General features: G+C 45.1%; 1 protein-coding gene across 1 annotated transcript in view; it reads left to right on the plus strand.

Moving 5' to 3' along the window:
* The window catches only part of SMIM35 (small integral membrane protein 35), a 56,958-nt gene extending 45,346 nt beyond the window's left edge, over positions 1–11,612 (plus strand). Inside the window, exons 2-4 of the mRNA XM_083163136.1 lie at positions 4,547–4,657; positions 9,304–9,337; positions 10,825–11,612. Coding sequence (XP_083019262.1) covers positions 4,549–4,657; positions 9,304–9,337; positions 10,825–10,942 — 261 coding nt within the window. The 5' untranslated portion in view covers positions 4,547–4,548 and the 3' untranslated portion in view covers positions 10,943–11,612. The remainder of the gene's footprint in view (positions 1–4,546; positions 4,658–9,303; positions 9,338–10,824) is intronic.
* Positions 11,613–15,529: the final 3,917 nt, after the last annotated feature.

Raw genomic sequence — 15,529 nt, forward strand, 5'->3', positions numbered from 1 at the left:
CCTTCTATTATGAAGCCTGTGGTTTGGTCAACGTGCACACTAGGGCCACATATAGGATATTTTTGAAAACAAAAGAATTGGGGGAATCAATTTTTAGTCACATTTCTCTAGTAAAATCTACTGTATTCGTTAGAAAAATGTATTAAAATTGAAACTCTGCAAAAAAAAAGAAATTTTGAAATTTCACCTACACTTTGTTTTAATTCCTGTGAAACACCTAAAGGGTTAACAAACTTCCAAAATGCTGTTTTGAATACTGTGAGGGGTGCAGTTTTTGAAATGGCATCATTTATGGGGGTGTCTCACATACAAGTCCCTCAAAGTCACATCAGAACTGAACTGGTCCCTAAAAAAATCAGTGTTTGAAATTTTCTTGAAAATTTGAGAATTTGCTAGTCATATCTGAAGCCTCCTAGTGTCCAAAAAAATGAAAAGGAGGTTGAAATAATGATTGCAACATAAAGTAGACATATGGTCTTTGTTAGTTATTAACTATTTTGAGTGGTATGATTATTTGTCTCACAAGCAGAAAATGTGACATTTTGCATATTGCTAAATTTTCCATTTTTTCACGATATTTTGGTATTTTTCACAAAAAAACACAGACTGTATCGACCAAAATTTACCACTAACTTGAAGTACAATGTGTCACGAGAAAACAATCTCAAAATCACTGGGATAAGTAAAAGCAAAAAAAAGTTATCCCCACTTAAGTGAGACATGTCAGATTTGAAAAAAAGGGCTCTGTCATGAAGGCACAAACTGGCTCTGTCATGAAGGGGTTAATCTAAAATAAAGACTTGGAGATTTGGGTTTGGCAGAAATTATTAACTGATTTATTTAACAACCCAAAATAAATGCTGAAATAAAAAGGCATTAAATAATAGTGGCCAAGAAAGAACGGCTATCTGATACCTCCACCCATAACATCTATACCACCTAGCTAACAGCCTAACAACAAATGCTTGGCCACCCACCTGTCCGGGAGATGTCACTGTCCCCGACTGGGTGATCCAGCAGATGCATATAGTCCATGAAGGTGAGCGCACCCAAAACGACCATAAATAATCTTTCTTTCCAGCCAAACAGCTAACCCAATGAACCACCCCACTACCAAAATAAAGGGGAGGGAGAGTGGGATGATCCAGGACAAGAGGCTGACTCCACTTCTAACCAGACCATATAACTCCGCTAGTTCCTGCCAACCCTGCATCGTTATTGGATGCCGAGTCACATGATCCCAAAAATGCCATCCCCAGCCTCAGATGTTTAACCTTCTCATATTCAGTCATTCCACTCTTCATCTTGTATAGACCTGACAGATAGTAAATGTACTGTAAGGTGCAAGTGCAACAACGTGTCAGTGTCAAAGGAAGGACCTGTCAGGGTAGGAGGTGGCCATAGTAGTGCAATGAGGAGGAGCTAAACTCAATTTCTTCTGTGGCGGGAATACAATTGCAGGTGATATACCGGTTTTCATGTGAAAAGTTGTTAACATTCAATGCAATTGCAGAGTTTATCATCTCTCCTGAGCAGGGTTAACAAAGGTGACGGTGATCATAAATAAAGCATACTGTACTTACCTACTTTGAGAAGAAGTAGGAGGGCAGTGACGGGGTTGGAGCCTGGCTAATTGCATCATTAGGTCCCATGCCAATAGGGAAAAGCTGTCACAACTGGCACAAGGACTACAGTGAAAACATGTGGATTTGCGTGTAATTAACAGATCCATGTGTTTTTTGACCATGAAGAATTTTTCAACTAGAAAAATTGGCACTTTGAATACATTAAATCTAAATTCAATCTAAAAAACAGCTAAAAGTGCAGTTTTTTCAGCTGTCCCCCCCAAAAACGGACTTGATTGAATACCCACTAAGTTGTTAATGACCGTACAGCACATTAAGAAAGCTATGCTATAGTAAAACTCATCAATTTAATCAGAATGTATACTGTAATCACTGGTCATGTTTTCGACAATGGCACAAACAATCACTGCCCCTGCACAATAACATCAATACAGGCAACAGATGCAAATAAATATACCAAATGGAAAATCAAGGTGTAGGCTGTACAAAGGAGAATTTCCGAAAATGACACAGTAGTTTGCCTCGTCACCTAAACATCATTCATCTGTCTGATATTATTGACATGCATGACAGCAAGGCTTACTGATAGCGCAGAATGTTGAAAGTCAATTGTTTGTTATTCTTAAGCGCCCTCTAGTGGTAGATGTATGGAACTGACCAGATTTTATGTCCTTGCAGATTGCAGTGGTGAGATATTATTACACAAGTACACCCGCTCGAAGCAAATTATTCGAAAGCTAGTCTACTGCCTTGTGATTGCCTCTGTGTTTGTGCATGTGAGAAATAGAGAGAAATAGATGTTCACTCGCAGCCAACAGAAGGCAGTGTTTCGTAGACACAAAACAGACACACTAGCAGGGGCGTAACTAGATATTCGTAGGCCCCATAGCAAAAGTTTGAAAGGGCCCCCTATTTAGCAACTAATGGTAATAAATGTATGTAAAATATATTACTTAGATAATAAACATGGGCCCCCTAGCAGTTGCACCCCTTGCACCTATGGTAGTTACGCCTTTGCACACTAGACATATATACAGTATATATAGATGATGAAGCTATTAAGGTTTGCTTTATATAATTGACAGATTATTTGGGATTCACTTTATTTACTACGATATAGAAATACTGTGTTTGCATGTTTTTTTTTTAAATAATAGTATTCCCAACTATGTACAGTAGATCACTTTCCTAATCCTATATAAACAACCCTCAGTATAGTTTGTGTATTCTATTATAGCAAAAGTGCAAAGACACGTGTCCAAACATTTTTTGTATCCCTGGTGGCTGATACGCTGTACTCTATGCTGTACTACACTGTGCTGTGCTTCACTGTACCCTGTTGCTGTGCGCCATTGTGCATCATTGTTTTCTGCGCTAAGCATCACTGTACTCTGTGCTGTGCTTCACTGTACTCTGAGCTGAACATCACTGTACTCTGTGCTGTGCTTCTCTGTAATCTGTAATATGCGCCACTGTAATCTGTAAAGTGTGCCACTGTTCTCTATGATGTGCATCAATGTAATGTGTGCTGTGTTCCACTGTAATCTGTGTGGTATGCCACTGTTCTCTATGCTGTGCAGCACTGTTTTCTGCGCTAAGCATCACTGTACTCTGTGCTGCGCATCACCCACTGTACTCTCTGATGTGCTTTACTGTACTTTGTGCGTCACTGTACACTATGCTGTGTGTTTCCATGCTGTGCTTCACTGTTCTCCATGTTGTGCTTCACTCTTTGCTGTTTATCACTATACTCTGTGCTGTGCAGCACTGTACTTTATGCTGTGTGTCTCCATGTTGTGCTTCACTGTACTCTGTGCTGTGCATCACTGTACATCACTCTGGCCCTTATTCTGGTTGGTGCGGTAATGTCCGCGTGCGTTCGTGCCGCCGATGTTTTGTGTCTGCGCATGTGCAGAGGCATCTCTGCGCATGTGCAAACGGGATGCACGGCCAAATTCCGCATGAAAAGTGTACACTATGAACATGGGGTGGAGAGGGGCGTGAAGGGCTGTTTGGGCTCACTACCATATGCATACGCCCTGCGTTTCATGGGCGTTCCCATGAAAACGCTGGGCGTACGTATGGTAATACCGCCGTGACGCACGTGTAGGGGGCGGACATATGACATTGCCGGATGTCAGCTGCCCACCCAGATCCCTGCTTTTGAACGGAGAAATGTCCGTGTGGTCTGAGGTTGCGGGAGCTGGCGGACCACTCGGTCCTGCATTCGATGTTCTGCGACCATCGAATGATGGGGGAGGTTCCCTGAGATGGAGGAGGTGTATTCATGCGAAATACACGTGCGGTCCGTTCGGCCAGCTTCTTACCGCGTACGGACGGAGTTGGCGATCCGTATGGAAGGCGGAGTTTAGGACGCACGGTGCTGGCCGCATATTCGGATCCGGCTGCACCGATCAGAATAAGGGCCTCTGTGCTGTGTATTTACTGCCCACAAACAGTACAAAGTTAAGGGGTGCACACACGGTGGGATGTATTTTCTATTCAATCCCCTTTCTATCCCAATTGAATTGGGATCGAATCAGGATTAAATCGCATGGTGCGGTGTACAAATTCAATTTAGAATATATAGTACAGATCTTTACTATACACTGTAGTCTTGCCTGCACAGTCTATTTTTCTGTTTTATTTCGATGCCGTGGCGCAGCGCATTGTGATCGAATCAAAATCAAATTAGTTCGATTTCTGTTTGATGCTAATTCAATTTTGATAAAAAATTGGCTTATATAAGCAAAATCAAATAGAAAAATAGACCACATAAAACCATGTGTAGGGCCTATTATTGTTTGTTTTTAGATTGAAAATGCATTTTAAGGTTCCCAACTCTGCTTAATCCCCTGTAAACTCTGACCTACACGTATGTTATGTGGTATTTATGCGCCTACATTTTCTGTATACTATAGGTATAAAATATCTACACTTTCCTCTCCTCTCACTTCTAGCCATGGTGGATGCTCTTGGCGTAGTGTTGGGCAGTAGTCTGACCGTGATGCTTGGAGCCACAGCCCTGTACATCCTGATTCGCTGGTATCAGAGTGGGCGTTGTTGTCATGGTAAGTACAATGAGGGAATCATTTTTCAATGTATGCTTCTCTCGATTTTTGGGAGCCTTCCGGGCCATTCCGGGAGGTTAGGCAAATATGGTCCATCTACCGAGGGGTGATTCAGGAACACACATTTTGGGGGTCATTCTAATTGACTCGGTAAGCGGCGAAGCTCACAGTTTACGGAGTCCCTGTAATGCCGCCCTGGCGAATCCCTGCCCCCATTGCCATTTCCCCTAGCAACCAACAGATCCCCTCACATGTGACCGCAGCAATAGAAATCATTTGATGGTCGCCAACCATCGAATGATTTCTCCTGCCGTCGCAAATATAACTCAGTTTCAATTGACTTATATTTGCGGCCGCCGGGACAAAGACAGGGCGGGCGGCTGATGTCATGTGATACAAAAAGTAGGGTATATTGCGCTCTACCTGATCTATGTGCGTGGTGCTGCTTGTCCTAAGGGTTGTCCAAACCCCTTTGGTAATAGTTTTAATGGGTAAATGGATAGCGCACTCTGTGGTTGTTTGCGGTGTGGGTCAGTGGGGGTGGGGGGGGGGGGGGAGGTGGGAGAATGGGAGATGGGATGAGGGAAGGGGGGGGTGGGGAGTATGAAAGGTGTTGGAAGGGTCAGTTAAGTGTTCAAGTAACAGTCAGGAATGGATGTTGGGTAAAATTAAGATTTTATTAGTTAAAGGTATAATCTTTTGTTGGTGCTCCACTGGGGCTGGTGGCGACACAGTCGATGGTGCAGGTGTCGATGGGTGTTGGGGGACACCTAACTGTCCCTAATAGGAGCCCTTGTGGGGATTGGGATGCCAACAGCAGTGGCGTAACTTAGGGTCCGCAGCCCCAGCGGTGGCGGAGGGGAACAGGCGGCACCGGGGCGCAGGTTCACAGTGTTTTCCCCGTCGGCCGACTGGTACACAGCATTGTATATTCGCCGCCTGGGAGCCCGGAATACACAGCAGCGATGCGTGCAAGCTGGAAGGGCAGCGGGTATCGTGGAAAGGGGAGCGCTCTCTGGCTGTCTGTGTGAGGATGCAGTGACAAGTTCACTAAGCGTCCTCACACAGACAGCGCTCCCCCTTCATCCATGCCCGCTGCCCTTCCAGCGTGCATGCAGCGCTGCTGTGTATTCCGACCGGGCTCCCAGGCGGCGAATGTACAATGCTGTGTACCAGTCAGCTGTAAGGACCTGGCTGGATGCGGTAAGCAGGAGGGGGAGAGAGAGCATCAGCCTGAAAGGCGCTCACCTCCGCTGGCTATTATGCCCTGCCGGGGGATCTGTCACACGTGTCATTGACTGTCCAGCTTCCCCTGATCCCCAGGCGGCATTGCCCACTCTGCTTGTCCCCGGGGGCTGCTGGCATAAATTAAAAAAAAAAAAAAGAGTGGGGGGCAGAATTTATTTTGGCAGGGGGGAGCAAATTTGCTGGTTACGCCACTGGCCAACAGGTTCCCTTATACCATACGTCCTAAAGGGACCTATGTCTCCTAAAAGGGATACAGTTGGGTGTACAGATAGCGCAGGGCTTGTCTTTGCTGGGGATGGCGGAGGACTCGCCACCCGCCATCCCCCGCCCCGCGCCATCTGTATGTCGGAAGGGGACGCGCGTGCACGAGGTGCACGCGCGTCCCGTTCCGACGGAGCTTTTGCCCGGGTCCCCGCCGGCTTCCCCGGGTCCCCGCCGGTCCACACCGCCCCCCCGCAGCCCCCCGCAGCCCTGCCCGTCTCCCTGAAGCTGGAGACGGGCAGGACTGCACCCGCCGCGCCGCCTCGCCGCCCGGCTATTGAGACGCTCGTGCGTGGGAGACGCACGAGCGTCTCATTCAGCCAGAGCGCCAGATTGCTGGCGGATCGCCAGGGACACGGTCCTGGCGCTCCGCCAGCAATAATAAGCCCTGCTCCATCTGTAAATAGTCTTTGTGGGCGTCGTCCCGCTACTTGCTTTCATTTCTCCCATCCAGGACTTCCTTATTAGACATCACTGCTTAGCAGCGCTACCAGAGACTCCAGGAGACCTAAGTCTGCGAGATTTATGGTATAAAGGTACCTGTTGGCACCCTGATCCCCACGGGGCTCCTGATCACTACAACACGCCGTCAGCATTAACAATCATCACAGCCCACAAAGACTATTTACACCCAACTGTATCCCTTTTAGGAGACATAGGTCCCTTTAGGACGTATGGTATAAGGGAACCTGTTGGCATCCCAATCCCCACAAGGGCTCCTATTAGGGACAGTTAGGTGTCCCCCAACACCCATCGACATCTGCACCATCGACTGTGTCGCCACCAGCCCCAGTGGAGCACCAACAAAAGATTGTACCTTTAACTAATAAAATCTTAATTTTACCCAACATCCATTCCTGACTGTTACTTGAACACTTAACTGACCCTTCCAACACCTTTCATACTCCCCACCCCCCCCCCCTTCCCTCATCCCATTCTCCCACCTCCTCCCCCCCCCACCCCCACTGACCCACACCGCAAACAACCACAGAGTGCGCTATCCATTTACCCATTAAAACTGATGTCATGTGATGTCAGCCTCCACCCCACGGCAGGCATTGGCCTGCCCATGTACCCATGGAAAGTGGTGTCGATGGGACATGGGAACGCCCAGCATATCATGGGCGACAGGGACCGCATTCGCTTCACTACGATTGAACCAGAATCGGCCAGTTCATTTGTAAAAGGAGTACACACACAATTACTTTGAAATACACTTTGTTTTTTCTTTTTACATTTCGGTATTTTAATATTAATTTGCTGATTTTGAAACGTTTAAATCATGAGCAAGCTATTATTTTTTAAATAATAAATGGAGTTTTTCATATACACGAATAGTGCATCACATACTGTATAATGTCTTTGTGGTTGTTGTGAAAGCAAATGGGATGCAGTTGAAATCCCCACGGTTGGAATCCCAGCGGTCGGAATTCTGAAGCCGGAATCCCGACCGCCGAAATCCCGGCACTTTGTCCCTCTGTTGGTGTCCACGACACCCATAGAGGGAGAATAAATTAGTGTGCCAAGCGCAGCGAGCCCGCAAGGGGGACGATTCACGTCCCCCCCTTGTCGGGATTTCGGCGGTCGGGATTCGGGCGTCGGGATTTTGACCGCCGGGATTCCGACCGCCGGGATTACAAACCAATCCCAAGCAAATATCTTAACAAGGCTAAAGGAAAGGCAATAAAACAATCACCCAGCAGTCCTGGGTATGGCATGTAATTACCGTCTGGCCTTACATTCCCAGATCGTACCTGAGTGAGACTAAAATATCCTGATTCTCCATAAGAAAATGTTGCGAACTTGAGCGTTATGATACAGGGAAAGCGGGATTACTGTATATCTGTCAGGTGGTCATGATGTATTATCTCTCCACAGTTTGTTAATGTAACCTATGAATACGAATTAAAATAAGATATTATTAGTGGTGGGCAACGATTAAAATTTTGAATCGCGATTAATCGCATGAAATTTTTGCGATTAACTGTGATTAATCGCATTTTTAGTCACAAAGGTGCTGCTTACCTACAATCTCGTAGCCAAGAGTTCCATGCTAGTTGCCAGGGGGGATTACATGCTTGTTGCCAGGGGGGATTACATGCTCATTGTCATAGGGGGTTCCATGCTCGTTGCCAGGGGTAATTACATGCTCTTTCCATGCTTGCTGCTATAGTGGGTGAAATTATCATTGCCAGGGGGGAATACATGCTTGCTGCTATGGGGGTTAAATGCTCGTTGTCAAGGGGGAGATAAATCTTAATTGTGGGGGGGGGGAGCAGCGCCACCAGTCAGCGGCAGTAGCGGGGATCTGTGTCTCTCCACCAACGGCAGCAGTGCTAGGCAGTAGAAACAACCAGCGCCTCCCCACCAGCCTGCGCCACAGCAGCAGAGGAGACAGCCGCTAGAGGTACAAAAGTACTTCTAGCGTGTCTTCTCTCTGGCGGTGGCCATTTTTGGAGAGGCGCTGGGTCTCTGTATTGCTGTCAGAGACCCTGCGCCTTCGCGACGCCACTACCCCTGCCGCCGGGCGCCCTCCCAGCATTAACGGCGTTAAAAAAGTTAATCTGAGTTAAGGTGCTGGTGCGTTAACGCGTTATTATCGCGTTAACTTGCCCAGCAATAGTTATTTTATTTTTATTTGGTATCTGTTATCATATTGTCCCACTCTACCAGCCGATGGAAATGATTATTTATGTTGATTTCATTTTATAAATTCTAAATAAAAAAGGAGGGATTAACTCTTGTGGTTTGGTCCAAAATTCCTGTTTACACTGTATTTTTCTTCTATATGTAGGCAGCAGAGAATTTAGTGGTACTGTAGTTGTAATTATTAATTCTAATAACCAATAATAAATGGGCCCCTACGGCCAAATGTTATCAGTCTTTCTGTCTCTCCCGTATAGTTTAGTTCAGGCATGGCCAAACTCTGTCACTCCAGCTGTTGTGAAACTACACATCTCAGCAAGCCTTGCCATATTTGAAGCATTCCCTTATAGCAAAACTGTGGCAAGGCATGATGGGACATGTAGTTTCACAACAGCTGAAAGTCTATAGTTTGGCCATGCTTGGTTTAATGTTTATGCCTGACTCACACTGATGTTTGTGTCTGACTCACACTGATTCTATTTCATTCGTAGAAACAAGTTTTGTCTTCAGTCTATGCAATATCCGGTAAGTGAGAACAGAATTTGGCAAGTGTTCCCAGTCCTACCACATTACACCACATAGCAACATGATTTCCCTGCTGTTGCGCTATTCATTTAGAAAATTTACAAATGCAAGCTGTGATTTGCACAGGATTGTCCCCGTGATTAACATACAATGCAGGGTACTTGTGTGTTTTTATTCTAATTTCATCCTCGTGTTTTGGTTTTGCAAAGTTACCCTGAAGTGTTTTGGTTCAGATTTGGATTTATATTTGATTTAAAATCGATCCAGAAATGTGATCATCATTGATAAAAAAACAATAAAAAATCTTTTACAAAAACAGCTGTAATTTTTTAAAACCAAATTTGTAAAAATGTACAAAAAATTTGTAAAAATTCATGTAATTTTTCTAACCCAAAATTCAGAGTCGAAATCTAAATGCTGAAACAGGGTAAGTTTCAAAGCGGGACACAGATCGGATCTCAGTGAGAAATCCAGACCAGATTTTGGGTCAGTGCAAAGCCACACAATTCTGGGTGGATTTGGATTTCTAGAGAACCAAACCACCTATGTATAGTAAAATGTGGAAGCCTCGTCTGCCCACTGCGGTCTGCAGCCAAAGTACTATTTAAAGTTTGGCTAATAAAAGTGTAGTAGTATAATTCCAACAATATATACTGTACGTGTTTCATGGATATTCAAAAAGTGAATGAGTAGTGTCTTTGTCATTTTTGTAGTCTTGTGAGTACAATATGTCCTATGTCACTTACATCTGTAGTCATTTTTCCCTCTGTATAATAACTTTTAAATAATAACTTGTTATGGAGTCTGTGGATGCTGAAACATAATCTTCTGCCCTTAATGGACTATGCACTTTATGGTACACCGTAGTTGCATCTTGAGTGTTGTATTAATGCATCTTCAGTTAACTGTTACGCCGAGGGCTGACAAAAGGGGGGGGGGAGCGGGTGCTAATTACCCATTCCCAGGCTTGCTGGAGGGGCCCAGCGGGGGCCCTGGTCCAAACCCCCTCCACACAACCCCCCCTTTCCCCTCCGTCCCTCCCGGGCAGCAGCAGCAACACACACCTACAGCATGTGCTGTGCTGACAGCAGGCTCAGCATGAGCGTCTCACTGACAGGGTGAGAGCTCATGCTTAGCCTGCTATCAGCACAGCACATACTGTAGGCGTATTGTTGGTTCCTGGGGGGGCGCAATAACACTCCCTCCTCGACTTTAGAGTGCTTTTTCACCCCCTAAACATTTTGGGGGCGTGGCCACTCCTCCCACGATTAGGCCACACCCCCAAAATTTTACCAGTCCCCAGCATACCTCTCGGCGTCCCTGGTTGCGCCTGCCCTTCACTCCTGGGCCTCTAGAGAGTTTGTGGCCCTTGTGTCTGCCCCCTCCTGGCACCTGTATTTGTGTGCACTGATATGATAAATGGACTTCTATATGGTGATAGAACTGTTACGTACCATCTAATAATGCATGTTTCCTTTCTACTGCAGACAGCTGAAGTCTATGGACCTGGAGCTGGCACCTCCCTTTACTGTCAGCGGCACAATGCACGCTCATGGCCCCATGGCTGGATACCACTACTCTCAGTTCCAAGACAGTGAGGTGTAATGAGAAAAACACTTGTAATACAGTCCTATAGAACGAGGACTGGGGGCAGTGGCTGAACTCTTTCTCATTCAGCTTCTTCATTGCAAAAAGTGCCTGAACTCCAGCACGCTGTATTTTGTCATCTCATGTCATCATCCCAGCAGACTTCTGGACCTCTGGCCTGATTCTGGGTTGACCGATATAGTGCGAATTCGCTGATCAAGTGGTTTTAAAATGTCTAAGCATTTGTACGGATCGTAGTGCGCATGCATGAGGGGAAATAGTGACAGAAATAGCCTATGGATCGTAATCACAATCGCCCCCATAATTTGATTTGCTGCCTGCGGGGGAACACCCACATCTTTCGATGGCCGCCAACAATCGAATGATTTGGAATGTGCACGCATATCTAAGGTCGCTCAGAACTCTGTTGCTCTGAGGGAACTGGGCGGGCAGCTGATATCCGGTCATGTCTGCTGCACGCCCCCCGCGCATCCGCGTCATCAGACCTGAAGGTGTTCGTACGATTGGACCTGAATAAGGTCCCCAGTCGCCTCTATCTCTGGTCCATGACATCACGATACAGTAGTGACATCACGATACATATAGGTGCGCGCACACTATATGATAATCGTTAACGATAGGCCCTTATTCAGATCTCATCGCTAGGGTGACCAACTCATCCCTTTAATCTGGGACACGTATTAATTACACAGGTTCTGTGGCAGTCTTGGGGTGTGGCAGTTTAAAACCAGGTGAAAGCCAGCCACAGAACCTGTGTAATTAATATGTGTCTCGTGTTAAAGGGATGAGTTGGTCACCCTACTCATCGCAGTACAAATTTGTTCTTAAAATGGGCAAAACCATGTGCTCTGCAGGTGGCGCAGATGTAACCATGTGCACAGCAAATGTGTGTGTGTGTGGGGGGGGGGGGGGGTTGACAAGTGGTAGCAGCTTCTTCTACTACATTTACTGTATGTGTGGATCTGAGTCCTCAAACATCTCAATGCATGAGAGAGTAGCTGCCAGGAGGAAGAGACAGGAGCCTTACCAAGAAGTGGGAGACTGCGAGCTTAGAACGTGAAGTGCTGGTTCTATAATGTTTTTGTATTTATTTATTATGATATGTTTAACCTTTTCCTGACCACTTATCTAATTTAAATGTTTAAGGTGCCTATTGAATTATAATGATTGACATTTAACCTTAACTTAACTCTATATTACCCCTAGAAATAAATCACACAGACACCTTATTCTAAAAATAACGACACGGACAACAACTGCATAAGTAAAAAGGCGATGGATATTTATTAAGTGGTATGACCCTATTGTAAAGGGATGGCCAGGAAAGCGCTTGGAGACCAGCTCAGGTGAAAAGGTGTTAGTAATGCCGACGACTACAATGTCCCATGAATCCCCCCATCCATTTAAGGCACAGCCCACACTGTGACGATCTTACCGCCCCTTCTATGGCACGGCAAGGACACTTCCAGGAAGTGGAGGCAGGACTCACCAGCCGTCCTGTCAAAGAGGTGAAATACTGCACAGCAACAACCTGTGCCTCAAAATGACCACTGGTCGAGATCGCCTTCCTGCTGATTTTAATTATACATTTTGTAAAGATTAGGTGATAGCCGATAGGCCAGGTAGCAATTGAGAGAGCATGGGAGGGTGGGTGGGATTCCAGACTCAAAGAGGAAGCAGCATCATCTGACTCCTCCTAATATACCCCTGCACAAGCTACCACCCCCTGGCTACCTAATTGGCTAAACAATCTATTAATCACCTAAGCCTCTATGGGTAATAAACTATCCACAACAACTTTATTGAGACAATCACAAAATTCACAGGCTCTTAAATGCCTTCATGCCTATACAACCCAATCTAAAACAGCCTATACTATACTATGTTAAATATTAATACTGTATTCCATACAGAATCCAGTGTAAAAAACCTCCTCTAAAAATCCTGCATTTGCCACTGGGCCTGGCAGCAGCACTGGACATGCCCCAATGGGGTGGCCAGCTCCCAGTTAACGTTCTGCACATACAGTAAAACTCATTCTGGAAATACATAAACACTGGCATAAATCAGAACAACGGTACTGATTACTGATATGTGGGATCTTCTCTCAGGAGAACTACACCAACCTTTGACCTTAAATTGTACTGTTTTATCATACTGAGACTGACGGAAATAAAAATAATAGCAAATAGAGAAAGTCCCCTATTGCATTCACTTTTATTTTCTATATTGTTATTCTGGACTGACACAAAATAAGATGATCAACAGAAGTCGCTTGTTGCCATAATTCTGCTTTCCTATAAACTTTCTATTGGTAGATGTGTGTAGTGTGACATCATTGCATAATAATCTTAACACTAATTAACTATTATAACTAGAAATAACCACACGGACAACTTAAGTGCCTTTTAAAATTGGTCAACCAGAATTTATTTAAATCTGTAATCTAAATATGGTGGCAATAAGAAAGAACGGCCAGACCCACAGTGACCTTACTACTTAACGCCGACACTCATGTCAACGACATGGTATTCTTTCATTTATTGGCAACGCCAAAAAATGTCGGGTCTCCAACTCTCTCCACAATACACCATAATAGAGACGGCCAGACAGCCAAACCCCAATGACCCCCGGTAGGAAAGCCACTTTATACAATGTATTGGGCAAAGACCGCACCCTAAAAACAGCAGTGCAATAGCCACTGTTACTGCCGTTCTTTCCCGCCACAGACAAACCCCAACCGGCAAAGAAAAATAAAAAATGGGTGGGGACAAAAAGGTGACTTGGGGAGGGAGGGTGGGAAAATTTCCAGAGAAAGGGATGGAATATTCTAGTGCATCTCACAAAATGTCCGATTAACCCCTCCTGGACACTCCCTTTATTTAAATTACCTACAGTCTAACCTGTTAACTGTTTCACTACCTAACTGAACTATGCAAGGCTCACACAACCCCTCAACCTAGAAGTTTATAATCACTTGTGCTATTTGCACTCGCTCTTCATAAAGTGATTTCCTCTATTTACACTGATATTAGACTGTCTGGGAAGCGAAATATAAGGGTACATTTTCTGCCCATAAACTTTAATGAATTTCTTGTTTGGTGTGAATATTTATTCAGTGGTAATTATCACTGTGGGGCCGATTTAGTCCCGTTCGTTCAAGTCAGAATTCGGGCCCTTGTCCGATGGTGGGGGGGTTTGCACATGTGTTTATGCGCATGTGCAAACCCCGGGAGCAACCGGCTTTGGCGAGTTTCGCACTCGCTGCACCGTTTGCTCCAGTGGGTGCGGGCGGGGGGCAGACAAAGGGCTGGAACAGGGGAACGGCCAGTGTTTTATGGGCACCCCAATATTATGGGCATTCCCCAGGGAAATTATTGCTTTGTAAACGGGGTATCTGGACTGTAGGTCACAGTCAATAGGTCGACCACCATTGGTCAGCATGCATTAAGACGATATGGTCAAAAGGTGAGCTTATAATGGTCAACATGAGTTTTTCACTTTTTTCCCCCATTTCGGTACTTGTGTAGTTTCACGGCGCCATCATGGCGCCGTGCGTCTGTGTCCAGCTGCGGGGCTGTAAACTCGATGCCAACGGGGATAGTTCGTACCCCCACTATCCACATTGGCATGGAGTTGATTTTAGATAGCGTGGTGAGCGTATCGAGCCACCGAGCCCGTAGCGTGGGCGAGCGCAGCGAGCCCCGCAAGGGCCCACAGACGCCCAGGCACAGGCGCCATGCTGGTGCCGTGAAAGTGCACACATACCCCCATTTCTTTTAATATCATCCACGTCCGCTACGATTAGGAATGGGAAAGTGCCTGTATTATAGGGAACAAGGCAAGACATGCGAGGGGATGCAACACAATAATTGGGGGTCCATGTGCTACAAGAAAAATGACATTCTAAATAACACTTTTCATGTTTTGCCCTTCTACCTAGTGCCTTCGACCAATAATACACTACTCACCTATCAACCGGATCCAGACGGTAAATACCGGGTGCAATGTGCAGAAATCATTTATGTTTCCAGTAATTATTGTAATTAAATCTCTTCTTATCCTATTCTTTATCATGTCCGTACACTGGCACTATTATTTTCTAAGCCAAACCATGCAACAAGTTAGTTTTAGAATAGTATTGTGTATTGTATTCAATTGTGTTTTCATTGATCTTATAGTTATGGCATTTTTTTATCTGATGTTTTATTAATTAAAAAAATAAACACTTCAATTATTTTCTTGTTATTTTATTATTTGAATTGCACATTTAAAGAAGAATGAAGATTGTTGGCACCAAACATAGGGTATTACAAATGACAAATCATTGAATAAAAACAAATTCAATTTATATTGAGGTACATGGGCTAGGTTGGAGAACTAAGAGAAAAGTTTGCTGTGGGTGCATGGCTGAAATTCAATCTGTCATGATATTTCCAGACAGGGGAAATATCGGCACGCACTTATTCAATGCTGCCGACAAACGACAGCATTGAAGGGTGTCAGATCTGAATTTTTAAAACGTCGGATCTGTTTTGTCAGAGATCGGCACAGATTGTCGAATTCACAGGTGGTTTTCGACAA

Source organism: Crinia signifera, chromosome 19 (assembly GCF_055691185.1).
Source record: "Crinia signifera chromosome 19, ASM5569118v1, whole genome shotgun sequence".
Classification (NCBI taxonomy): Eukaryota; Metazoa; Chordata; class Amphibia; order Anura; family Myobatrachidae; genus Crinia; species Crinia signifera.